This window comes from Lonchura striata, chromosome 3 (genome assembly GCF_050655825.1).
Source record: "Lonchura striata isolate lonStrDom1 chromosome 3, ASM5065582v1, whole genome shotgun sequence".
NCBI lineage: Eukaryota > Metazoa > Chordata > Aves > Passeriformes > Estrildidae > Lonchura > Lonchura striata.
The window spans coordinates 26371578-26396977 of NC_140705.1; the positions used below are offsets into that span (position 1 = coordinate 26371578).

At 37.0% G+C, this 25400-nt stretch overlaps 2 protein-coding genes across 14 annotated transcripts in view; one reads left to right on the plus strand and one right to left on the minus strand.

The window, feature by feature from the left end:
- The window catches only part of PHF3 (PHD finger protein 3), a 49919-nt gene extending 37562 nt beyond the window's left edge, over nucleotides 1–12357 (plus strand). For all 13 annotated transcript variants that reach the window (XM_021525690.4, XM_021525687.4, XM_085574721.1 and 10 more), the window contains 7 exons: nucleotides 1445–1576; nucleotides 1993–2125; nucleotides 2609–2801; nucleotides 4392–4539; nucleotides 5596–5685; nucleotides 6885–7080; nucleotides 8045–12357. In XM_021525690.4, coding sequence (XP_021381365.2) covers nucleotides 1445–1576; nucleotides 1993–2125; nucleotides 2609–2801; nucleotides 4392–4539; nucleotides 5596–5685; nucleotides 6885–7080; nucleotides 8045–10218 — 3066 coding nt within the window. In that variant the 3' untranslated portion in view covers nucleotides 10219–12357. The remainder of the gene's footprint in view (nucleotides 1–1444; nucleotides 1577–1992; nucleotides 2126–2608; nucleotides 2802–4391; nucleotides 4540–5595; nucleotides 5686–6884; nucleotides 7081–8044) is intronic.
- Nucleotides 9688–25400, minus strand: part of EYS (EGF-like photoreceptor maintenance factor) — a 245396-nt gene continuing 229683 nt past the window's right edge. The window contains exons 14-15 of the mRNA XM_085574728.1: nucleotides 24514–24675; nucleotides 9688–15409 (exon numbers count right to left, since the gene is read on the minus strand). Of these exons, the coding sequence (XP_085430854.1) occupies nucleotides 14211–15409; nucleotides 24514–24675 (1361 nt within the window). The 3' untranslated portion in view covers nucleotides 9688–14210. The remainder of the gene's footprint in view (nucleotides 15410–24513; nucleotides 24676–25400) is intronic.

Below are 25400 nucleotides of genomic sequence, written 5' to 3' on the forward strand. Positions count from 1 at the left end.
GTGCTGAGAGTTTAGAAGGAGAAACAGGAATAAGAGGATCGGTATTTTTATAGAAAATTCCTTTTTGTTAGACATTGCTCCGTTTATTGGGCATTTAGTCTGATGATAACTGCAGCTGCTTAGAAATGGCCATTAAACATTTTCTAGTTTACAAAATCTGGATTTATGTTGACAGGAGTGTTGGAATTCATATTCCACATCATAAAACTTAAAAGCACGATGTTTGGGTAGTGTAAATTCATGTGTGTACTCAGAATGAATGGTAATAATGAATTTAGTAGAGTGGGATGTTTTGCAATAGTAGTTATTCCTGTGTTTTTTCCTTGTCATTGCATGTTGTGGCTAGACCTGTTTATGAATCATGATAACTTTTTGTTACTTTCTGTGGAAAAACACTTGTTATCTTGTTTCAAGGGCCTAGAAAGAAGGAAAAGTTTGTTTATTCTGTATCTATACAAAGCCCATATTTTGTAGTGGAACTTCTTTATATTTATTTTTATAAACATCAGTGAAATTCTGAAAACAGACCATGCAAAATAAAATTCTACTGCTATGAGAAATATCTTCCTAAAAAAGTGTATGCTGCTCAAAAAATTGCTGAAGGGTCCTAATTATTTCAGAGAAATGCTTCAAAATTTCTAGAAACATGTAAAATAAATAGTGGTGTATCACTTGACTGTATTTTCCATGTTACTATTTAAGCAAGGCATTGAGACTGCTACTTAATTTTTTTTTATTTCCCCAGGATGTTTATAAGTATGTTGGTATTTTTCAGATGGATAAAGCAATCATAGAATTCTTGTTTTCTTAGTAAATTAGGCTTGATATATTTGGCATAGCCATTTCTGGTGTAAGAAATGGAAATGTGCTTTAAGAGGCAATAGTAGAAATAATGGTTTATATTTTATTTTACTTCAAGACAGCAATAAAATTCAAGCAAAGCAGTAATATAATGGTCTATATTTTATTTTAAGCAAAGCACCAGTGCTACTGGAATTAGCATCTCCATTACTTTAAAAAAAATGTTTTAAGTTTTTTCTTCAGGTGAAGCATTTGGTTTATGTACTAAAAAACAAAATGTTGAAAAGTGACACAAATTTACATATATTTATATCCTACATTGTCCCTATTATTATGGGGAAATGATGAATCTATTTTTTTCTTTAGTTCTTGGAAAATCAGAATTACTGGTATTTTAATTCAGTTTTGAAGGTTTACTTTATAACTTATTTAAATGCATGCCTGGTAAGTATTGCTGCTACACTGTAGGAGAAGTTCGGCTACTTCCATGTTTGCTTTATGAAACTACTTGACACTTGCAAAATAAGAGTGTATTACTTTTCTTCCTAGAGGGTTTTGTAATTGCAATTCTGTTATCTCATATTTCTGGATTTCCAAATTTTACTGTATGGAAATAATTACATATAACTACTTGTTTTCACAGACCATTGAAATGATTGAAAAAGAGCAGAGGGAGGTTGAAAGAAGACCTATCACAAAAATTACTCACAAAGGAGAAATAGAAATTGAAAGTGAGACACCAATGAAAGAACAAGAGGAAGTTATGGAAATTCAGGTAGAAAAGAAAGCATAACACTACAGTGTATTTAGTTCATAGGCAATATAGTTGTGAGGTGTTTTGTTTATGATTCTGTTGTTCAAGCCTGTAATTATCTGTATTTCTTTTGTCTTTACTAACTTCTTGGCCTAGTGATTTTGTTGATTTCTTTCCTTCTATGTTGTATCTGTATGATGAATTCTGGCAGTAGCAGAAATTAGAAAATATTCTAAATAGTACCTGAATATATTTGAGAATACCAATTAGTTATTGTAATGAATTTGAAAATTTTTTGATAAAATTTTAGGCTATGCAGCTGAAGGAAGAGCTTTATGTCAGAAGGGAGGAAAACGCCATAAAACTTTTAAACAATATTAGGAATATTAACAGAGGGATTAAAAAAGCCTAACTGAAATGTGTTTGACTTTCCTTAGGAACCTAGTACAAAGTTGTTTGAGAAGTCAGAAGAAGCTGAAAAGGATAAAGAAATAAATGAATCTGCATCTCCGGACACCACAAGTCAACATAAAAATCATCTCTTTGATCTGAACTGCAAAATCTGCATAGGTAATTTGGGAAAGCACATAAAAATAAATAGATCGCACTTCTTTAATTTTCAGTCATATATCTCAATATACCTCAAGAATTTAAATAAATGTGGGTTTTTACTTTGTTTGCTGATGAAGTTGCACAAGGAATGTTTTACTTCATCATTTTCAAGAGACTTAAAAGGATATTCTATTTTCATAAACTTATCTTCTTTTAAAAAAACAGCTTCAGAGAATACAATCTCTGTGGTGGATGTACATACTACTGTTGATTGCTCATTTCTTTATCCTGTGCCATTGCAGTGACAAAATTATGTTTAGTATGGTATAAACATATACAATATATTAATTTATACAGTGTATAAATATATGTGAAATATGGATTCAATCCCACTTCAGTAGCAATATGTAGTATTCTTGGTGTGTCTTCCTTGTGTTCAGAGGAAGTTCTCTTTTTGTTTCTTTAATAAAAATGAAACCCCTTGTGCTTCCGTTTCTGCAGGCCGAATGGCACCACCTACTGATGATCTGTCAGGGAAGAAGGTGAAGGTGTCTGTTGGGGTTGCACGGAAGCAGTCCGACAATGAAGCAGAGAGCATTGCAGATGCACTCTCCTCCACGTCAAGTATTTTAGCTTCAGAATTACTAGAAGATGATAAGCAAGACTCATCAAAGTCATTCACACCTCTCCCAAAGTAATATAAGCTGTATAAACAGTATTTTTAAATGAAAGACATTATTAATCTTGTTAAGCTATTATGTCTAAAGCAACTTTTTTAATGGCATTTCATTTGTCCATTTCAGTACTTGAAGTCATACACATTTTTAGAGTGGAGTTCTCTGCTGGAGTAAATGCTGTTAATTTATATACATAATACTACATATATTGTTGTAATTGCAAACTTCTAATTACCACATAGTTTACTTTTCCCAAAAAGCCAATGTTTTCTGGTGCAGCAAGGTTTAAAAAGAGTTCATATTACAAAAAATCAGTATATAAATTTCTTATTGTCTTTTTCTGTTAAGGCATGTAGTGTGTATATAGTGCTGCATTTAAGTAAGTGTGTCTTTGTATATGTGTGTATATATATATAAATTCAGGGAATTTGATCATGCTCTAAACAGAACATTTACACTCATAAATCAGGCTAGTTTCAAATTCCAAAGTAGTGCTTTTCTAGAAATGGCAGGTAACAGCACCTTTGTTTGATGTTTTACTGTATTTGCTGTCAGATCTCTCTTCATTTTCTTCCACACTCTGCTATGCACTAAAAAGGAAATTGCAGTTTATGAGCCTGTTTCTTTCTGGTGTGAGGGAGGCTTATTCAAGAAAAACATCAACTCCCAATTATTTAGAATTGACCAGAGTTCATGCTGAAATTTTGGCTTTATCAGAACAGTATGATCTTTTACCAAGGATAGTGAACTTTGGTTTTTGAATAGCTTACAGCAAGTCCAAAGTAATTTCCAGTGCAGACAGAAATAAACACAGGTTATTGTGTTACTGTAACAGCACAACATCTGGTACTATTGGGCAGCTTAAAACTGCTGATAGCATGCCTAGAATATTTTAATAGCAACATGTTGGGAAATGTTGAAATGTGTAATCTTTTTCATAAGGAAACTCTCAGGTTGAGAAACACTCTCCTGTGAAATTAAGTCATGCCATTAATTTTTTCTGCTCTTTTGTTGACAAAACGGAGGCCTTTTTTCAAAGGCAGGAAAAACCGTTTTTTACAGGTGGAATTAGGAGGAGACACAGGTGTGGAAGTGATGCATAGCTGAGAAGACATGAGGAGCCAGCTTGTGGTACAAGGAGAGAGTAGGGTGACACAGGCATTCAGGTGGTAGACAGACAGTGGTGGCACAAAATGTGTAGGAGTTAGGAAAGCAGTATAGGCCAGCAGGCAGTGTGTTGTCATGTTTTACCTGTGGCAGGGGAACATCTTTCTGACTCTGCAGCACCTGTATGCATTTGTGTCCTCTTCAGTATAGCATCTGATAATTCTCAGACTAAAGAACTTCTCTGTTTTTAAAAAATATTGACTAGTGAACTAATGTGCTGCTCATCTCACTATTCCTGTACAATGGAGGTACTCTACTGGAAGATAAGAAACATGGTTGTCTGCCTGTCTTTTTTTGTGTACCCTTTAGTATGTTTAACTGGAAAAGAAAATTCTTGATCATACTACATTTCTGTGATAAATTAAAATTAGGATTTACACTGTTTTGCATGATATATCATGTTGTAAACTGAGTGGGTTTTTTGTTTTTCCTTTTTTTAGGTCAGAAACACCTGGTACTGTGGAATGTGAAAGTCTGTTTCTGGCACGCCTGAATTTCATCTGGAAGGGCTTTATCAATATGCCTTCAGTAGCAAAATTTGTTATTAAGGCTTATCCAGTTTCTGGCTCCTTTGAGTATTTAACAGAGGTATTTATATTTATTGAAAAGAATGAACAATTCATTTATTAATTTTACCAACATATTTACTTTGTAGCCTAATATTAGTATGATGATGGAAGACTGAGTGAAGTATTTGTGGGAGGTCAAGCATTATTGATTACATGAACCTCTGGTTCATCTTCCCATCTATAACCGAAATCTGCAAAACAGAAAGTTCTTTGGGTTTTTTTGCCATCTGGTGGTAATTCAGTTTCTGACCTTGCATTGTGACTCAATTATCCCTGAAAAAAAAGTTTATGTAACATTTTCTTCTGTGTCTGAGAGACTGGAAATGCATGTAGCTGCTTATAATAATTGTCTTCATGTCACAAAATAAAGATCAGAGAGCTTACAAGGCACAATTTTTCTTCTTGATAGCTACATAGGATGTATCAGCTTTCTAATTAAAATAATTTAGGTCTTCTGTTAATAAGATTCTCTTCACTTTGCTGTAGATCTTCAGGGAAGTGCAGGCCATGAAGTAATCCTTAATACTAAAGGATTGTTATATGAGTATGATAACACTTTTCAAAACTTCTATTTTATTTCAAAAAACTTATTTTTCTGAAAGTCTGTTTATTTTTCTTGGGAACAGTGAACTCAGTAAGTATCCAAGTATTTATATCTTTATATACATGCACATGTAGGTTAGTTTTCCCCTCATGATGAAGATTTTGAAGTTTCATAGGTAAACATAGGTGTGGAGCTCATTTTGGTGTGATGTGATGGATAGCTTGAGTGTACCCAGAGCACAGTACAGTTATATTTGCAGTTAATGTTACCAGAAGGGATGGTTTTGGCAAGGTGTAGATGAACAATATTGAATGATAACTAATTTATTACATATCGTTAACTTTGCACTGAAAATCTAAAATGTCCAAAATTTAATTTTTTTCTTCTGTTGTAACTTCTATTGATACTTTTAAATTACAATTTAAGAAATAAAAGAACTAAGTATGTTTTTAATTTTATGAAACAGATACTGGATGAAGGGCATACTACAAGATTTATTTGGATTCACATTTCTGTTCTCCTTTCTCATAGGATTTACCTGATAGCATTCAAGTAGGTGGCAGGATATCTCCCCACACTGTCTGGGATTATGTAGAAAAAATCAAAGCTTCAGGGACCAAGGTAAGAATTTTACCTAGTAAAGACTTGCTGTTTGATATGCATTTAGTAATTTTAAAGATAATTGGTTTTTTCCTCTCTAAAACAATTGCAAAATATGTGAACTTTAGGAATATCTCATGGTTATGTTGAATGGGATGGGTGGTAGCTGCTGGCATTCATTTTTTCTTGCTTCGTGACCCGAAACTGTCACCTGCTGTTTGAGAATACCTGTCTTCATCTGACACAGTTACTCATCAGGAATGTCTGGTTATCACTTCACATATCAAGTGTTACTCTTTCATTTTCAGTAGTGTTATATTGTGTAAAACCATTTCAGTGGCTCTTTGCCAGACCTGTCCCACTGTGTGCCAGTTGTCCTTGTGCTGGGGAGCCCAAAACTGGAAAGTCCTTTCCAGGTGGTGTCTCACAAGTGCTGGATAGAAAGAAATATCTTTTCCTTGGTGTGCTGACTGCTTTGATTCTGACACCCAGATAGCAGTAGGCCTTTTTAGCATAGATGCATCACCAGTTCATACTGGGCCTGTCCACCAGGATCCCCACATCATTTTATGCCAAGCTGTTTTCAAGCCAGTCAGTCCTCCAGCCAGTCCTGGTGCATGTGGTTACACCAGCTCAAAGTGCAAGATTTTGCATTTTGACTTTGCTGACATTGACAAAGTTCAGCCTGTTATTTCAGCCTGCTTAAGTGCCATGTCAGTTTTGCAGAGGCTCTTCTGCCCAATCTTCCAGGCTGTTCAAACAGTTTCAGCTCCTAAGATGGGCTTTGGGTATAATTCTGGGATCTGAATACTGGTCTTCCATTATTATTAATGGATATATTGGACAAAACAGAATACAAAACACAGCTTTCTAGTAATGTTAAGCATAGAGAGTGGAATAATTCATTGGAAGCTGGCAAGCTTCCCTGAAACTTGTTGTTTACCTGGCTGTTAAAATACTGGCTCTTTTGTTATGTACTTCAATTAATTTTTTCATATGAAATGCTTTCTACTTCTTTTATCCAGTTCTGGATTATTTTTGGCTATGTTTCTGCTCCTGTCTCTTCTGTCCTCTGCCATTTTGGCATAGCTTTTTGTCCTCAGAACCATTGTTTAAAATAAAGAGCAGTCAGTAAAAAAAAAACCAAAAAACCCACAAACAAAAAACATTTCACACAAAAATAGTCTTGACCATCTTTTTCCCTCTCATTCTGTAAACAGGAGATCTGCGTGGTTCGCTTTACCCCAGTTACTGAAGAAGATCAGATCTCCTATGCATTGTTGTTTGCCTATTTCAGCAGCAGAAAACGTTATGGTGTAGCGGCCAATAATATGAAGCAAGTGAAAGATTTGTACCTCATCCCTTTAGGTTCCTCAGATAAAGTCCCTCATCACCTTGTGCCTTTTGATGGGCCTGGTAAGTTCAGCTTGGAATTTGGAATTTTATTATCATAACACTACTTAAGGAAGTTGGCAACAGAAATATAAGAGGAAATAAAATCCAAAAATGTTATTCAAATATGTAATTTGTTTTCCATAGTATTAGTTTTCTTGAAAAGAGGAAACTTGATTATTTTCAAAGAAATTAATTTCCCCTTGCTAGATTATTGTGATACTTCAAAGATGAAATGGTTAGTGTTTGCCACCTTTTTTTATGTCTACTACCTTCTTTTTCTAACACAGGAGGCTTTTTAGGTTTCAATGTCAGTGTGAGCCACACATGTGGACTATGGTAGAAGGCATAAGTTCCAAATTGATACTATCAGTTTAAAATAGTATTTTTCATTATTTGAAATGTACTAATCTTTTTTCTCAAGTATTCCAAAGTTTCTTACAAAAACTACATTGAAAGTTTAAGACATAGATTGACAAGGAAGAAAAGGTCCTGAAATAGCTCTCAGTTGTTCTGAGTTACTTTGCATCAGTTTATCTTGGTTATAAAAATTTGAAGATAATCTTTCTTTTTGAGATAGTCAGGGCCAAAATGAAGAGAGAATGAGCTACAAGTAATTTTTTTGTCTGTTATACGGAACAAAATAGATAACGAAGAGCTGGATTAGACTAATTTGATGTTTAATTTATGTTCTGTTTTTGCTGAGATTAGATGTCTTATCTGTCTCATATTCTCTATTTGGAAGTTACAGTGTACTTGAGCCAATTTTAAGTTGCAGTGCTTTAAGTCATACTTTTAACACTGGAAATACATCTTTTTATTATTTTAAGTATTGTTATGTTTAACATGACAAGCAGAACAATTTCAAATGCCACAAGATTAATACTTCTGATCGTGCATTGTAAGTATATGGGATTTATTTTTGTTGAAATTATTGCCTTAACCAAAATATAAAGAGATGACAAATTGCTGTTGCAATTTTGTACAGGGATTGAAATACATCGACCAAATTTATTACTGGGATTGATAATTCGCCAGAAAATGAAGAGGCAGATTACTGCTGTTTCAAGTGTTACCAGTAGTTTTGCAGATGAAGCTGCTGAAAGTACCTTGAGTAGCTTGCCACCAGAGAAGAAAAGCAAGCCAAGCAAACCTGAAGTCTCACATCATGATTTGGCCCTAGAAGAAGAGGAGGAAAATAATTTTTTTAATTCCTTCACAACTGTGCTACACAAGCAGAGAAATAAACCACAGCAGTCTAATGCAGATGATGCTCCAGCAGTTATTGAACCGTTGGTGGAAAGTACCAAACATGAACCACCAAAGCCTCTCAGGTTTCTTCCTGGAGTCCTGGTTGGATGGGAAAATCAGCCTTCTACGCTGGAGCTTGCAAATAAACCGTTGCCAGTGGATGATATTCTTCAAAGCCTTTTGGGTACGACAGGGCAGGCGTATGAGCACAGCAAGTCAGAAGCAGGTCCTAGTGAAGACATACCATTATTAAATGAACAGGCAACCTTGAAAGAAGAAACCAGGGATGTTGCTGATGTAACTGCTGAAGTTGGTGAAGCAAAGACTGGTTTGGATGATCCTCAAGAATCCACTAATGCTGCTGTAACTGTGGATGCAGCAGCTGTAGGGACTTCAAGCTCTGCAAGAAGTGCTGGTTCTTTGATAGGGCTGAGTCTTAAGGGAAAACCTCCAGATGTCTCCACAGAAGCATTTTTAGCAAATTTGTCTGCTCAGGCACAGAATAAAGAAACTGAAGAAAGTAAAGAAAATGACCCAAAGCGACAGTTACCGGACAAGGATAGTGTTGCACAGGAAGTTAGGAGGAGCACAAATTCCAGCTTTTCTTCCTCATCAAATTCAGGAAAAAAAAACAGTGAGAGCAATGTTAATGTAGGCTCTGCCGAGGGTACTACTGCTAATACCTCTAAATCACCACCATTTATTAATCTTAAAAGAGACCCACGACAGGCAGCTGGACGAAGCCAGCAGACTAATATTTCAGAAGTCAAGGATGGAGATGTTAGCAGAAATGAAGACCGACAAAATGCTTCAGGAAATGATCAAGGAGAACCAGAGAATAAACCGCTTTGTGGAGAAGGGGGCTTAAACCTGTATCAAAGTGAGGCACAAACCAATGAGACACAGTTCAGTTCAGCTGCAGCTAAGGCAGATAACACAGTTGCATCACAAGCAGAAGATACCAAACACCCACAGGAAGATGGATTGATGAAAAACATTGAAACAGTGAACTCATTTAGAAGAGGACCAGGCACAACTTCATCTCATTTTGAAACTGAGAACTCTTCTCGTTCTGAATTTATTTCCAAAGTCCCAAGCCCTATTGCAACTGGCAGCTTCTCATCTGTTGGACCTCCACAGCAGAATTTTCAGCATTCTAAATCTAATCCACCTGGATTTCAGTTCCAGGCTCCTGCATCTCATAACTTCCCTCCACAAAACAACCCTATGTTCGGATTTCCTCCTCATTTACCACCTCCGCTTCTCCCTCCTCCTGGCTTTGGTTTTCCTCAAAATCCAATGATGCCGTGGCCACCAGTAGCTCATTTATCAGGTCAGCCACCACAGTATGCTGGACCCATTGCACAAGGGTTACCAGTGGCTCACAAACAATCAAGATTTTTGGGACCAGAAAATTTTTTTCAGTGTAAAGACAGTAGGAGACCAGAAAGACGCCACAGCGATCCTTGGGGCAGAGAAGAACAGCATTTGGAGAGAGGATTCAGTAGAGGAAAAAATGATCGACAAAGACTTTACAGTGAAACCCATCACCAAAAAAAAGACAGACATGAAAAAGAGTGGAGCAACGAAAAATACTGGGAGCAAGATTCTGAAAGAAACAGACGCAGAGACAGAAACCAGGAAAAAGAGAGAGAGCGAAAGAGTAGAGAGGAAGGACAGAGAGACAAAGAAAGAGCACGATCCCCACACAGTGATAGAGCTGCTGATGGAAAAAGCCCCAGAGAAACTAGAAATCCAGAAAAAAAGACAGAGAAGCCTAAAAGTGATGAACAGGCTCATGAAAAAGATAAGGAGAGGGAGAAAAGCAAAGACAAGCATAGAGAACGAGAAAGTGAAAAGAACAGAGAGAGACATAGGGACCACAGTGACAGAACTAAAAGCAAAAGGTAAAAAGATGCAGGCAGTCTTTTAAATTCCTATTTAAATAAACTGTTAGAGTAATGTCGTAAAACTTTGTATGACAAAAAAAAAGAGAGCCTGCTAGGATTGTGCCATTGTTTTTTATTCTGTGTTGGTGTTTTGCAGAAACAAGTCTGTGTTTTGGTACCACTCAATGTACCAATACTCATCCTTTTTTTCATTATACCAACTATCACTAGAAATAGGAGTTTAATATTTTAAAAATTTTACATTGCTGTATATTCAAAATTTTAAAGATTTTTTTTTTTATTAATATGCAATAAAGGCTTAGGAATTTTCTTAGCTGAGCAAGTTGGCTTTAGTCAAGTCTGCAATATAGTTGCTGCCTTTGGTAATTTGTGTCTCTTCTGTTTTAAGATGCCCTGATAATTTTAAAGGTCGTTTTCATACAATAACCTTGTTTTTAAATTGCACTGTTTTTAAAGACTGCAGCAAAGCCTCAGAATCCACATGTTACAACAAAATGTAATATGCTCAGTGGTGTGAAAATTTTGGGGTTTTTTTTTAAATTATTCAGTAGTACAATAAAACCTCAAGTATATTTCGTTGTACTATATTTCAAGTTTTTCCTAAGCGTCTGAAGCAGTTTGTGACCAGAAATTGGAAGGCTGAGCTGCTCAAATGTTACTGCTTTAAACTGCACTTGTTTTAATACAAAAGCATTTCTAACCTAAATTCTTGAAAATTATTTGTAGTAGTAAATTCATTTCTCCCACCATTTTCCATGCTTCAAAAACTTGAATACCTAAGCTTGTACATTACTTTGTGTTTTGCTATCCTTTTTACTGTAAAATGTAAATATTTTAAGGGATATTTTGATTCTAAAATGATAAAACTTTCTCACATACTGTGTGTGTTTGATTTCATAGCTGTGAAACTGTAGGCTAAATGAATATAGAAGGCTGAGTCACAGAATGCCACATTTGTTGTACACTTCACGGCTCAGTTTGTTTTGAGTTTTGGAGAACAAAGTGGGGGAGAAAGGCAGAAGTGCTTGTACCCTTGGGACTTCTGGTAACTTGGTATTTTGTGGACTACCATCCACCAGTGCCAAACAACATGCAAATGTGAAAACAAAATCACCCACTCTAATACTTTTTAAAATACACTGGGCATTTTATTGAGTCTGTCAGAAACAACAAAAATATTCCATCGTATAAAGAAAAACTGAGGTTTATTGTTCTGGTTTTCAGTGTTTTATTTTTACACTTTGAGTACACAACCTTACTATGCTGCTAATACCATTTTGCACTTTGCTGTAGAAAAGCCTCTTTTTTCCAGAAAAGTCTTCCCAGTTTAACAACATCCTAACTGTTAGTTTTAATTATTAATATATTTTAAGGTAAATTTTTACTTGGATACCTTGCAAGTAACTTCATGGTCAAATTGGCTAAAATTAAAAATCTTGCACTGAATAAAGCAGGTGGTAGACTTTTATTAAGTGATGTTTCTTCAGCTCATTGTTGAGAAGACTAATTAAAAAAAAAATCCTCAGTAGCTAAAAGCGATATTCAAACATCTTTAAAATAAAATTAGTCTTTTCCAAATTAATTCCATGGTCTGTAAAGCAGTAATGCTATTGAATATAGCTGGTGGTAATATACATGTGTTTTGTTGTTTAAATATTTGCACCTAGTTCTGTAGGCACAGAAATGCACCAAAGCATTGTTCTCATTTTTGGAGTAAGATTTAAATTGACAGCACTGCATATGAAGATTTTATTTTGATCCGTTCAAAAGTAGTCTACTCCAAGGTCACTGGTGATCTGCCTCTCACATGTGCATCCATCTCTGCTTTGAAAATAAACTGGAAGCAGTGGAAATTGCAATTGCCTGTATGGAAGGGATGGGAATGCTTTCTGCCACAATTACCAGAAATAATTTGTTTAAAAGAATATGTAAACATTTTTCAAGTTTGCTGAGTGCTTTGCCCACCTGCCTTGTGTATGTAAAACCTGAAGAGAGCCACAGTAAAACAGCTCTTGAGGGAGAGTTTTGTTAAGTGTTTAAATTAACAAACAACGAAAGTCTCCAGGGTTTGTTCCTAGGATGTGAGTTAGTGTAATGGGAATAAATCCTGCTACTACAGGAATAAAGAATTTTACTTCTCCATTGCCTTCAGTCACTCTCCTTCCAACATTTGTGTTAGCTGAAAGTGCTCCGATTACTTGTTCCTTGTTTTACACTGAATCACTGCTCAGATCACAAAAGGCAGTGTGGACTGCTGAGGAACTGGCAGTACACCAGAAGCCCCAGAGAGAACAGGATAAACTTTAATATGCTTCCTTCTCCAGCATCATGTGGCCATAAAAGACCCTACTTAGAGAAACTAGAAAAGAATCCCGGGACAGCTCAAATACCAGGTGGGCTTCATGAGCTGCCTTTTGGAAGACTTGCAGAAGCTCTCTTGCATCAGGCTGATCACTTGGGGACTCAGAGCAGCTGAAGAAAATAGAATGAACCTCACAAAGATGTTTGCAGATGCTTAATAAAACATCTTGGTGTAGCTCCCATGCACTTTACTTATCTTTAAGTCACCTGTAACTGACCTGACAGTGCTTTCATTACTACATGTTAAGTATGGTGATGTGGAAGCAAGGGTGTGTCACCTAGGTTTAGGTGCTTGTGGCCTTTGCTCCATAACACACACCCCATCCTCACTTCCTCTCCTCCCCGAAATAGCTACTTGTTTCTGACAGGTATATGCTGAAGACTTGCATTCAGAGAATTTCCATGCAAGGCGGTAATGGTTTGTTATTACTGTGCTTTTGAGCAGTAGTAAAATGGAAAAGGAAAAGATACTAATCAACCACTATTATTTTGATTTAATAATTTTACTTATTTAGTAAGCCAGCCATCAAATGAGAAATGTAGATGCTATCATACATTATTGGTGTAAGCACATTAAAATAGAATTTTAATTTTTTGTTGCTTCCTAAAGCAGAATATAATACAGCTTTATGAGAAGGAATTGATTTTTTGTATTTATGTATGAACAGCTCTACTTACTTTTGAGATTATCAATTAATGAAAAATATATTTGCAGAAATTTGGTTTACTATGACCAAAACCTCTGTACAAAAATCTGAAATGTCATTTAGGGGCATATAAGCCAGAAAGTTATAGGTAAAGTAGAACAGTTCTTGGACTTTTTAAGGTCTTAAGAACAAATGTTACTTGTAGGCAGACTGCCACGTTCCAGTTATAAATCATTAAAGCCAAGAGTTTTTATGTAATCAAATAGGGGAGACCTCTGTTGGAGAAGACCGGGAGGCCTGTTTTCTTTCTCTAAAATTATATATATATATGTTTTTTGCTCTTTAAAGGATTCTTTAAGTGTAATATTTTAACAGACTTGAGACTTGCATTCTACCCTCTTACATATATGCATACAAGGAGGACACACTCAGAAGAGAGAGAGAACAACATTACCTAGAGTCTTTGTGGGCTTCACAAGTAATTATAGCTGTTGCAGTTTTTGAAATTCTCATTATAGTAAACATGCGTTCTGCCTCAAGCACACCTTTCCCCACCAATTTCAGTTTTTAGACTGGACCTTAATATTATAAAAGAAACAGTCTAATAATATTCAACAGTTGGAGAAACTGGTAACAGTTGTCTTTTCTCATAAAGCAACAAACAACACTTGAATGATGGTTGGCTTTATAAGCTAATCACTACCTCTTTGTTTACAAAACTATTTCTAGCACAAAAAAAACCCAAACAAAATCTTCAGACTTTCCCATTTCTAATAAATGCTAAAGAGTATATATAAATAATGCTATGAAGAAAGCAATTGATCATATATGTTTATGCTATTAATACTCCACTTAGATTTGTCCCTTATTACTTTTTAAGTGCTTTCCTAAGTTTGTTGCCGAGTCATACACTACCAGCTAACACAATAAACAGGAGGAGAAGGAATTTTATCTTTTTTAAACGTGTCTTGGACAGTTTTTTCAATTAATTTGCAGAATTTCCATCATGAATGTTGTATCCTTCTGCTTTCATTAGCTGAATCTTTTTAGAATCTTGGAAGAGCACAACATCTTTAATTTTACCAATGAATTCCTTCTGAAAAAGCCCTATAGTGACTATATTGACTTCCTTGCCAGTTTCAAACCCACCAAAGTAACAAATGCCACCATAGTTTAAAGCAGTGTATTTCCTTTGTGGGTCAATATCTTCAAAAAGGATTAGTTCCTCATCAAGATAAACCTTAATACAAGTTTGGTTTTGAACTACAGTAGTGAAATGCCATCTTCCATCAGAACAGGTGAAATACTTGGTATTCATTAGAGGAACAGAGATCCTTTCTCCAAGATTAATCACAACTTTTAAAGTTCCATTGGCAAGACCAATGGCAAGGAAGTCATTATCTTCATCTTCACTTTTTCCCATCCATGCTATTAAGCCTTCAGTTTGATTGGTAGTAAAATTTAAAGAAAGACGGCTGTACTGGAGGTCTCTTTTTCCATAAAAAGGATCAGTGTATTTAATGTATGAGTTACCAACAAATTTCGCTATATAAAATTTGACTTTGGTATTGCAGTACTTACCCGTCCAGCCTAGTGCACATGCACAGGTATATGAAAATGAAGAAGGCTGAGGAATGCAAAGCGCGTGAGACCCACACATGTTTTGTGAACAGTGAATAGATTGTTCACACATGGTCCCTGTCCACTCTCTCAGGCAAGAACAAGAAAAGCCTGAGTTTTCAACGTGACATGTTCCATTATTTTTGCACACAGTGTAACCACAATCTGTTCCATCACAGTCACCGACGTTGGCTCCACCTTTGGGGTCAGTCACAGTAAGATTCAGTTCCCTGTTGTTTATAACAATTTCTCGAATACAACCAGTGAAACCTATGGGCTCATTTTCTATTGCCATTGGATTAACAAGGTTTAAGGAGGATACCCCTCCAACAAAAAAATCTGAGTGTGTGTCTAGTGCGTTCATTCCAGGACTAGCTTTTTGAGTAATGTTGATACCATCCAGGTCCAAATAGCCTTCATTACCAACTCTTCCTGCATTGAGTAAGTGCCATGTATTCCCATTTGTGTTGACCTTCTGAAGGGCCTGTAGGATGACTGTTCTGTCTCCAAGGTTGTAGCGTAACTGTGTAAATCCATTTACTAATGATATACATAGAAAGTCACCTGTAAAAAAACAGTATAAAATATTATTAATTTTTAGAGTGGGTGTACTGGAAAGCAACATATTAATGATTCTGATGCTTTCATGCCTGCGTTTCCTTGTACCATCGTTATATCTAAGTCACACAAAGGGAAATGTTCCCTGATGAGCTGCTCTTAGCCTTTTTTTTTTTTTTTTTTTTATTTCATTATTGGAAACTGAGCGCATCTTTGCCTCAAAGTAAAAAGCCCAACCTTCTGAAATGCTCTACTTTTGTGCAGATAATTTTGTGTAGATAATTGAGGTAGGAGCCAACAGGATCACTTTGACATCCAGGAACTGTGAATCAGTGTTCCCATGGAAAAGAAAAAAGTTTTGGCAAAGTTACAAAGGCAGAAATACTCTCAACTTCAGTATGTTGAATAAAGGCTTGATGGATTTGTCAGTTTAATTAACAGTTTTGTCTGCACCAGACATACTCTGCTTTCTCTGAAGGCTCCTTTTCACAACAGGGATGTTTGGGTTTAATAATCTGACAGCTGTAGAAACACATAAGCTTTTTATTGCATTGCTCTTCTAGAGGCCTTCATGACAGGAAGTATGAGAAGGGAGTTCTCTCTTCTTGTGCTATCAGTATTTCTGGCCTTACAGGCAGTGTAAAAGGAGAGAGAATACCACTTCATACTGTAGTTTCAAGTATTAAGAAGGAAAACTGGGAAAGGTTAGGAAATGGGAGCTGGAGCAGTTTGTAAGTGCAGCAGTAGAGCCTAATAGGGGAAGGTGACAGGGAAGCAGAAGAAGACGGCAGAAAAGTTTGCAAATAAAAGTTATGTTCTCAAATTTTTTGAGGTTTGCCTGTGCAATAGAACTTACAGCTTACTTTTGGAAATAATAGGTATCAGCTTGTTATCAATTAAACTGGTAAATATGTTTGTTAAATTTGAATGCAAGCTTTCATAATAGTTACCAGTCCAGTTTCCTTAAAGATTCAACATTCCTAAGGGTGGACCTATCAGTAGAATGATGAAGTTTGCTTTCATGTGTGTTCAATTTTTGAGTATTTCTAATCCTTGGATTACATTGCCTGTAGTGAAATTGAATGGCTTAATTTACTAGAGGCTTGTGAAAATTGCCAAAATTACACCTCCCTATTCAAGAGATGTTCAGGTTGCCATTTAGGCAGGCTGGAGATGTTTCAGATATCTTAGTGGCTGTAGAGCACATCATGCCTCACCTTCCCTGCTCCAGATACCCATAGGAAGAACAAGAAAAAAGTTCTTTCAACTCTGGTGCTCCCTTTTTAGCTTGCTAGTTCCAGTTGTGATGATCTGGTTTACTTCCCTGTATTTAGTGTTCTTTTTCAGGACCTTCCTTGTTCCCTTTTTTCCCAGAAAGTTAATATAATTTCCTTCACTTGTGATTTCTCCTGCTTAGTGATGTGGCTTTAAATGTGCTTGATTTTTCAGCACATAGTTTCAATACATTGATCTTGCTTTGTTTCAGCAGTATGCATAACCTGCTTGTCTATGTTTTTTATCAGGCCCTCAATCTTAGGGTAAGAAAATAGCATGTGGAAAAGTGTCTGAACTACCTCTTTGATCCCTTCTCCTTCCTGGACATGCAGATTTGAGTAAGGACACAAGTACTCACATTTTGCTGTCTAGGAAGGAGGAAAACATATTACCAGGGTTGCTGTTGCATCTGACCCGTAATCAAGACCTGGAGAAACTGGCAGTTCTCCAAGACTTCCTGGCCTGCAGGGGAGGATTTTGGTGGCTTGCACATTTGACAGTTACATGTTTTGGAATCTTATTTAGTCTTATTGCAAGAACAAATCTGTGTTACTGAATCTGCTGTCTACAGTGTAAAGAGGTTATCGCTCAATACTCTGTTCTGGCACAAATTTGAAGGTTCACTTCAAACTGGAGTAACTTCTGCTACTCTTGAACAAAAAAATTACACTTCAAATTTCACCTCTCCCTAAGGCCTTTCTTACTCCTCTGGTTAAGCTCTCTCTTGTCACAGATGACTTGCCATTTTAGTTGTTGGCAAGAACAGAGTGTTGAGATAAATTTTAGGATCTGAAAGTTGATCCTAGGGTGCAGTCAGTATTTCTCCATTAAGTTTATCATATCATAGGTACTACTAGAGACAACTGGCTGAAAACATTTTAGGATTGTCATGTAAAGTGCTGTGTGTTCACTATCCAAGAAACTTCCTCTTAAAGTGAAGGGAAATTATGGGCTTGTCTTTGATGCTTTTCAATTTAGCAACCAGTAATATTTTCAACCAAGGGATCTCCATCTGCCCTGTCTCTCAGAGCCAGATTGCACAGCTGGAGCCTGCACAGGCCAATGTCATCATAGGAATTGTATCACCAGTTTAAACAAATGGCATTCTTGCCACTGATTTTCTCTTCTCAACAGTCTGTATAGGAGACCATGAAGCAGAGTGGTTTTTACTATTTCAGTTTGATCGTTGCTCAGACCTATCTCATTTAGCCTGTGGCCAGAGACCTTTCTGAGGGGGTTTACTTTTGTTAATCATGAAGGAGACTGCAACCTTAGTTTTTCCAGCGCTAGACTGTATAGCTGGTCCCCACTTTTTTGAAAATACAATCTATGCACAGGACACACAACCTTACTTCTGGCTTTTTAGATTAGCATCTCATTTAATATGGGCTATTAATCTCCATCACTGGTGTCATAAAAAAAGCAGAGAGGCTCCTGAGAGAGGCATCTACAGTTGTTCTTTTGTTCTGCACGCAAGTCTTTGGCCAGCCTGTTGGATGCAAGGAACTGTAAAGCAACCTGTGTCAGTAGGGTTGAATCTTTTTTTGAAGTAGGCTGGTGTTGCTTAGCTGGGCTTTTAAACTGCAGCATGTCAAGACCCAGGGCATTGAACAACAACATTCAGTTCTGTTCTGATGCACCTTCCTGCCCCTGTAATCTTCCCTGTTTCAGTAAGACAGTGATTTTTTTTTTTTTTTAATAGACCAAATGGTAAAAGATTGTTTTATTGTCAAGGGAAGGGAATTTTGTAGCAGGCATTGCCTTAAGGAAGGACCTGTTCTGGAGATAAAACAGCACTTCTACCTGCAGGTCCTAGTTTGGGGTTTTCACCAAGTGACTGATGGTCAAAGTTGCTCTGGCCTCAGAGTGGATTGTCTCTATTTTATATTAGAAGCCAGAAGTCCAAAGCAGGGGTGAGTTTTATTTAGTAATTTTATTTTCATGTTTTTCTCATGTGTACAAGTCTCACCTGCTCCCATACTGGATGTCAGAATTCCCAGAAGGTTAGTCAGCCCTATGTCTTGAGTAGTCAGTTCCTAAAACTGGGAGATCATGAAAAGTCTCCTAAAAAGTACATCCAACTGCTACTGTGAGATCTAGATTATTTGTAATAGTATCTTCTATGACTTCTTATGATGAATTCTGATTGTTTCACAAATTTTTTCAGCTTGCTACTACTATAAATATATATGTAAGTCTCTTCAACAGATTGGTTACAGTCTCAGAGTCATATTTTAAATGCTTCCAAATTGTGACAGTGTTCATGTTTAGTCTTTATCTGGACATACAGATGTGTCTGTACACCCCCATTCTAAGAGAGGATCATGCTCAAGCAGTGAGCGTGTTACCATAGGAAACTTTTTTGCATCATAATTTGTCAAAATGATACAGTTGGAAATGCATTCTAGGAAAATTGCAGTCTCTTTGTAGATGTCCTGTTCAGTTCAGAAGCATCACCAGAGTAAAAAATGTGATAATATTCAATTTGCACATCTGAATTTGTGTAGGGTAAAGATTTACTGCCTGCACTACCAAATATGCCTAATACAGATGTATGTCCTAAGAGGGCTGAACACAGTGTGTGTCAGGCTGACACATATGAGCTGGGACAGCATCCTGCATGGTATTTTAACATTTCTGTTTTCAGGTCTCTTCCCCACAGTGACTTAAGTCTGTCCTTGTGCTCTGGTGTGTGTGTAAGGCAAGGCCTTTTTTTAACCTGTTAAAAGCATACCTGGGGTTTTTCCTACTCTCCACTGAAAATTAAGAAGGATTTCCAATACTTTGCATGGCCAAAGGAACTTCTAGAACATACCTTTAAGTGACTTTTGTAGTAGTGGATGGAATCTTGTAGTCAGTGATGTTCACTTTTTTGCTGCTGTTACCATAGTCTCAGTGATACACAGATGCAAATGTCTCTGAAGGCTCCCTGTGTGCTCAAAACTCACTGATTAGTCCTGGAACTACTGAAGATCTAGACAAGCATTGCTTGTCTTTTGTCTCATCCTGTGTTACTGAGCAGAAGCCTCTATGCCAAGCTGAGGACAGAGGCTTTGATGAGCTCAGTGCTTCAGCAGCTTCTTGCAGCTTCAATGTCCCAGGAGCCCTACACTGTGGTTTCCTGATTACTGAACATCTACAGCCTTGGTTCCTTGACTTGTTTTGGAGGCTTGAGACAGCCCCTCTGGATGTATGTTTGCAGTCTGTGCCTTCTATTGGTTTTACCTCACCCTCTGTCTGCTAGCGCAAGCCCAGAGTGCCAGTTTCTATCACTGCAGTATTGAGTAGCATTTCCTCCACTCTCCTTCCACCATTTTTTTCAAAGTTGTTATTGATCACTGGCACCATCTTGGTGACAGAGTGAACATTTGAGCCTTTTGTCCTCATAAGCAGTAACATTCATGGCAATCACTCACAGTTAATAAAACCTCTTACTCTATGTTCTGCTATGTGCTCATCCTCATTCCAAACTGACCTTTTTAATCCACCATAATGAAGTGCCTGTGTGTCGAGCAGTATTCCTGCCTCGTATTGGCATGATGCATCTTGTAACCATGACATCTGCAAGAGGTATCTGCTCACTGCTCCTTCCTGCCTTACTGAGCTGAATTCTCATTCCTTTCATTCTTTTTTTTTCATCATTCTGTTCTTCAGAGTTTTCCTCTCATCCTATTCTCCTGTATGATTTTCCATGGACCTGAACCACAATCTCTTACACTGTCATCCCTTACATATTCTTCCAGCAGCAGAACTTTTCTTGTCTAGGAGGTGTCCACCTGAGAGGAAATCTAACTGACCAGCAGTTGTCCTTCACATGTCTTCTGAGCATTTCTAGTAGCCAGAGTAAAGCCCAAGGCCAAGGGGAGCAAACAGGGAAGAAAAGAAAGGGCTATAATGGGGTAAAATGAGGGAACTAATAACAGAGAAGAGATGAGCCTTTTTCCCACCCTCTGCAGCTTCTGCTGTTAATTGCTAGCTGGTAATATGTCAATATGGTTGAAACTGTCTTCTTTTAAGTTTGTTAACCTTATCTTTGCCCTTGTCTGAGTGTATGCATGTTAGGTACCATCTGGCTGACAAGGTAAAGGAGCTTGTTTCAGCTGTTGTAACTTGATCTTTTACGTAGGGGTGACCATAGCCAGTGTCCCTAACATGTACATAAACAATCTACCCATGGATATGCTTCCACGGATTATTACAATTTATTCTGCTCCATGTGTGGAGTTCCATGTCACAGCTCATGCAAGACTGAAAACTGATGTCAAGTCAAGCCTGTATATTTCTCAAACGATGTAAAAAAATCCGTGTGTCAATAGGTAGAGTCCAGCTTCAGTTTGGAGCACCATCCCATAGCAGGAAGGGCATAGCTGGGATCCAGAGCAACCTTGCAGACAGTGACCATGCATCTACAATGTATGGGCACTTAACCCATTTGTAGATTAGACTATTCAGCTACACCTTTCCAAAATGTGTTTCTTCTTTGTGAAGAAATGTACTGTGCTTCCTTTAGTCATCACTGTCACCCTGCCACATTTTGGCAGCTGGAAGGAGCCACCTTACTTGAGCAGCCTCAATTGCTAAATGTTTTTTGTTTGCTTGCCAGTGTCAAATGGGTAACTATAACAAACACTTCATATGCAACAGATTTCAAACAGTGGGGATGTCTGTTCTGTCACACAGCTGGCTGCTAGTTCTGCTTCCTACACTGCTGATTTAGTCCATACAAATTATTCCAAAATTAGTAACAAAGAAGAAATTATGTCCCTGTCAGCTAAGGAAATATGGCTGCAAAGAGAAAAATACTTAATCACTCAAATTCTTGTTTTAAAAGTAAGTGGATGATCAATTTCTTTCTGATTAGGAAAACAATATTCCTGCCTTTTAGGTATTTAAAAGTTCTGAATATTTCCAAAAGTTTTTAATCCAGTTCCATCAGTTTTCATCATAAGCAATGTTTTAGAAAATCATTCACACATCACACACTTGTACTGGCATTTTCTTATATTCATGTTATAGATTTATAAATTGAAATGCCTTAAATAACAGGAGTTAAATTTTTTAGGTTTTTCAGACTGGGTAGGTGACATAATCTGGTTAAATAGAGACAGAGAACTGCTGTTGCAAATGTTGAGTGTTAAATTTAGCATGAGTCATCCCATTCTGTTTATTGACCTGACTTCATTCTTAGTCATGTAGCATGACTGTTCGTTCTCATCTCTGGGGAGTGAACCTTTCCATCACCCTGGCCTGAACTCTGGAATAATGCAGGCAGTCTATGGCATATTCCACTTTTGCTAACAAAAGTAAAGCTTCAGTAATGCTGTGACTCAACAAAAAAGCAGAGCTTGTTTTAAACTGCCTTTAACCCAGAATGCCAAGGCCTCCATGTATATAGAGTGGTTGCTCTGTAAATGGACTATCCTACACAGCCTTTTCAAGCACTTGGTGGGCATCCAGCAAGCCCTGTCTGAATTAAAGGCTGTTTAATCATTAGTAGTCTCATGCTTTCATTGGTAAAAATAGAATACAGTGCCCTTGAGAAAATGAGAAGTGAGCTGGCCTTCTACAGACAGTGTGCTGGACTCCACATGAGTTCTGCATGCTCCACATGCAGACACCTTGCCCAGATGCAGTGCACAGAGCAAGTAGTCAAAGAGAGGAAGAAAGATCCCTTGTCATTCTGTCTCCAGGTTTCTGAAGTCAACTCACTTGTTGGGTTGGGTTTTATCCCCAACTTATTATTAATATTGCCAACCACATAAATTTTGTCAGACATAGGAAATTTTTTCCTAGGGCCTGCAGAAATCCATAGTACCATAGAGTCATGATGCACATTCAGAAATAGTTGACAAAGCAACAAAATGGATGACTGGCAATTATAGGAAATCTGGCTAACAGATTCACAGGATGTTTTCCATTTTATGCCAGTTTTTGAGGTGTTTAACATGTGTACTGGAGTAGTGATATTTCTAGAGGAATAGAAGCTAGAAACCAGCAGATCAACTTCAAAGTAAGGAGACTTGTCCTTTGTAGAAAGTTCTTTCATGTTCTTTGGGAAGAGCAAAGCTGGAAGAAAATATTTTAACCGAAGTCTCGTGTTTTTTGCTTCACCTACTAAAGATGTAATTTTATTTTTAATGATGGGAGGATTATTTGGATGCTACGTGTCCCTGAAGGAAAAGTCCCAGCTTAGTGTTTATGTGGGTAACAAACCAAGCTGATGCATAACTGTGCTACTCAGTATCATTGCTAAATTATCTGCATAGTCAGCTCATTTCTTTAAAAAAAACAGCATTGCCTAGTGAGGGAAAAAATTATAATTATTTCCTATTAAAAAGGAATTTCAGAAATAAAATCCTGTGATTTCATCAATTAATTTATGACCTCTTACATAACTGTCTAGAAGACTAAGCTTTATTTGAAGTGCTTTCTATACTAATCTTCAACAGAAATCTCTATCACATCTGCTGGCAGCTAAGGATACTTCTAGGTCTTTCATCAGTCTAATACTGGCCTGGATTTGACAGGATTATATGAAGGCAAAAATAAAAAAAACGGGTGATTAGCTTTTCCTGAATGTTTCAAAACTTGAGGACAAGAAGAAAGGAAGAGAAAAATTTGTTCTAAGGTGATGTTATGGACGGCACATAATGCTTCTCTGTAAAAAACTGCAATCAACATTTAAATGCAAATGAGTATTTTAATACAGTAATTACAAAAAATGTGCACCTTAAAGACTACATTTTAGAATGTATTTACACTATCAAAGTATATTTCCTTGACATGAAGTTTTAGGAATGTTAACTTAGTAAAATTAAAAATACTTCTATAAATATTTTGATTTATTTGTCACTCTACATATCCGGGAAATGCAGAACTTGCATGTTTTACATGCTGCACTAGCACACTTTTCAACATTATATAATAAAAAGCTACACTTCTGAGAAGCCTCATTCATTTCACTCTGTTCACTTTCACTTGTTTGATCAGTTTTTATATGGCTTTGGTTTTGGTCCTAAAACACTCCCCAAAGTGAGAATCTTAGTGTAGCTTCTAAAAAGCTGGCTGTGGTCACTTTGAGGGAGAAGTGTTTTCCTGAACCGTTAAATAAGTTCATTAAGTACTTGGTGGCTTTTTCACTATCTAAAACTTTGGTTTTGATGGTTATTTTTCTTTTGAACTTGATTATTCACAGTTCAAATCAACTGTACAATACAGTTCTGATGTCCCCAGTGTAAGAAGGACATGGAATTACTTGAGGTAGTCCAGAGGAAATTCATAATATTGATAAGAGGACTGGAGAAACTCCCATACAAAGACAGGCTAAGAAAGCTGGGGCTGTTCAGCCTGGAGAAGAGAAGGCTTTGTGGGGACATCACAGCAACCTTCCCATATCTGGAGGGAATCAAGGAAGCCAGAGAGGGACTTTGTTGGGAGCTACAGCACAATGAGTAATGAAAATTTGAAAATAGAGGAAATTTTAGGTATTAGCAAGACATATTTTACTGTGAGGGTGATTAGACACTGGAACAGGTTGCCCAGGGGTTTGTGAATGCCTCATGCCTGGCAGGGTTCAAGGCCAGGCTGGACAAGGCCTTGAGCAGCCTGGTCTAGTGGAAAGTGTCCTTGCCCATGGCAGGGGACTTGGGACTAGATGATGTTTAGGGTCCCTTCCAATCCCCTAAGATTCTTTAGGGGATTTTTTTCTGTGATAAAATCCAGCCACCATGAGCAATGAGTTATGGAGACTGAATGCCTGAATCACCCCGATGTACTCCCTTTCTTTTCCACAAAAGTACCTGGCGTATGATAGCAGCAAGCTGGAATCCCCTTACCTGACTGAGTACCCAAATGCTGTGCAGTGTAGAACAGGATACCATCTGGAGAGAGAGGCTGGAACTGCAGTTTAATATGGGTCTTATGCCGGATATAAAAGGGTGCAAATGACATCCATGATGATTCATTATTTCTGAAGGATGCATCGCTAATGAAAATATCTGAAAAATACAAGAGGAAATGTCATCTGAAAGATATTTTGAAAGACATTTTAATACTGCATTATTATGGAACCAGTTATTTTGTATAGTATTTAAATGCTGTACATAATACTCCCCATCCTTCCCTTTTCACACAATAAAAATAACCTAGATACAAAATAAAACTTAGATAATAGCAAATCAATGCCATTGTCTTCTGATGCCTAATTTTCCTCAATAATCAAGGCTGCAGTTCTAATGCAAAATAAATGTGATCTTGTTAGCGTTCATTTTCAAATAAGTATAAGTGTAAATTTCATTGTTTAAAAATTGCAATGCAAAATACTGTTGCAGGAGTCAAAATAAACATTTATTTTCTCACCATACTGATGAAAATTCTAGTGGAGGATTTGTAATGAGCTGTTTTGTGTGTCATAAGAATGCACCTTTTAAGTGGGAAGTGTTCATTAATTGTTGCTGAAATTTGTTTTTAGGATAATCATACTGAGCTGTTTGATAATTCAAATAATCCTATCTTATAGTGAAAAAGAATACCCACACAATTACAGTTAGGATACATGTACACTTTTGAGCTATACACAACTTACTCATTCTGTCTTACCTCTTCCCTCAGTGCTGATTGTTCATATACCACTACACAATCAGGCTGGTTCAACTGCCTTCAGCCATCTGATAAATTATTATACTTTTCTATAATGTTTATGTGACTTGAAACAATTTCAAGT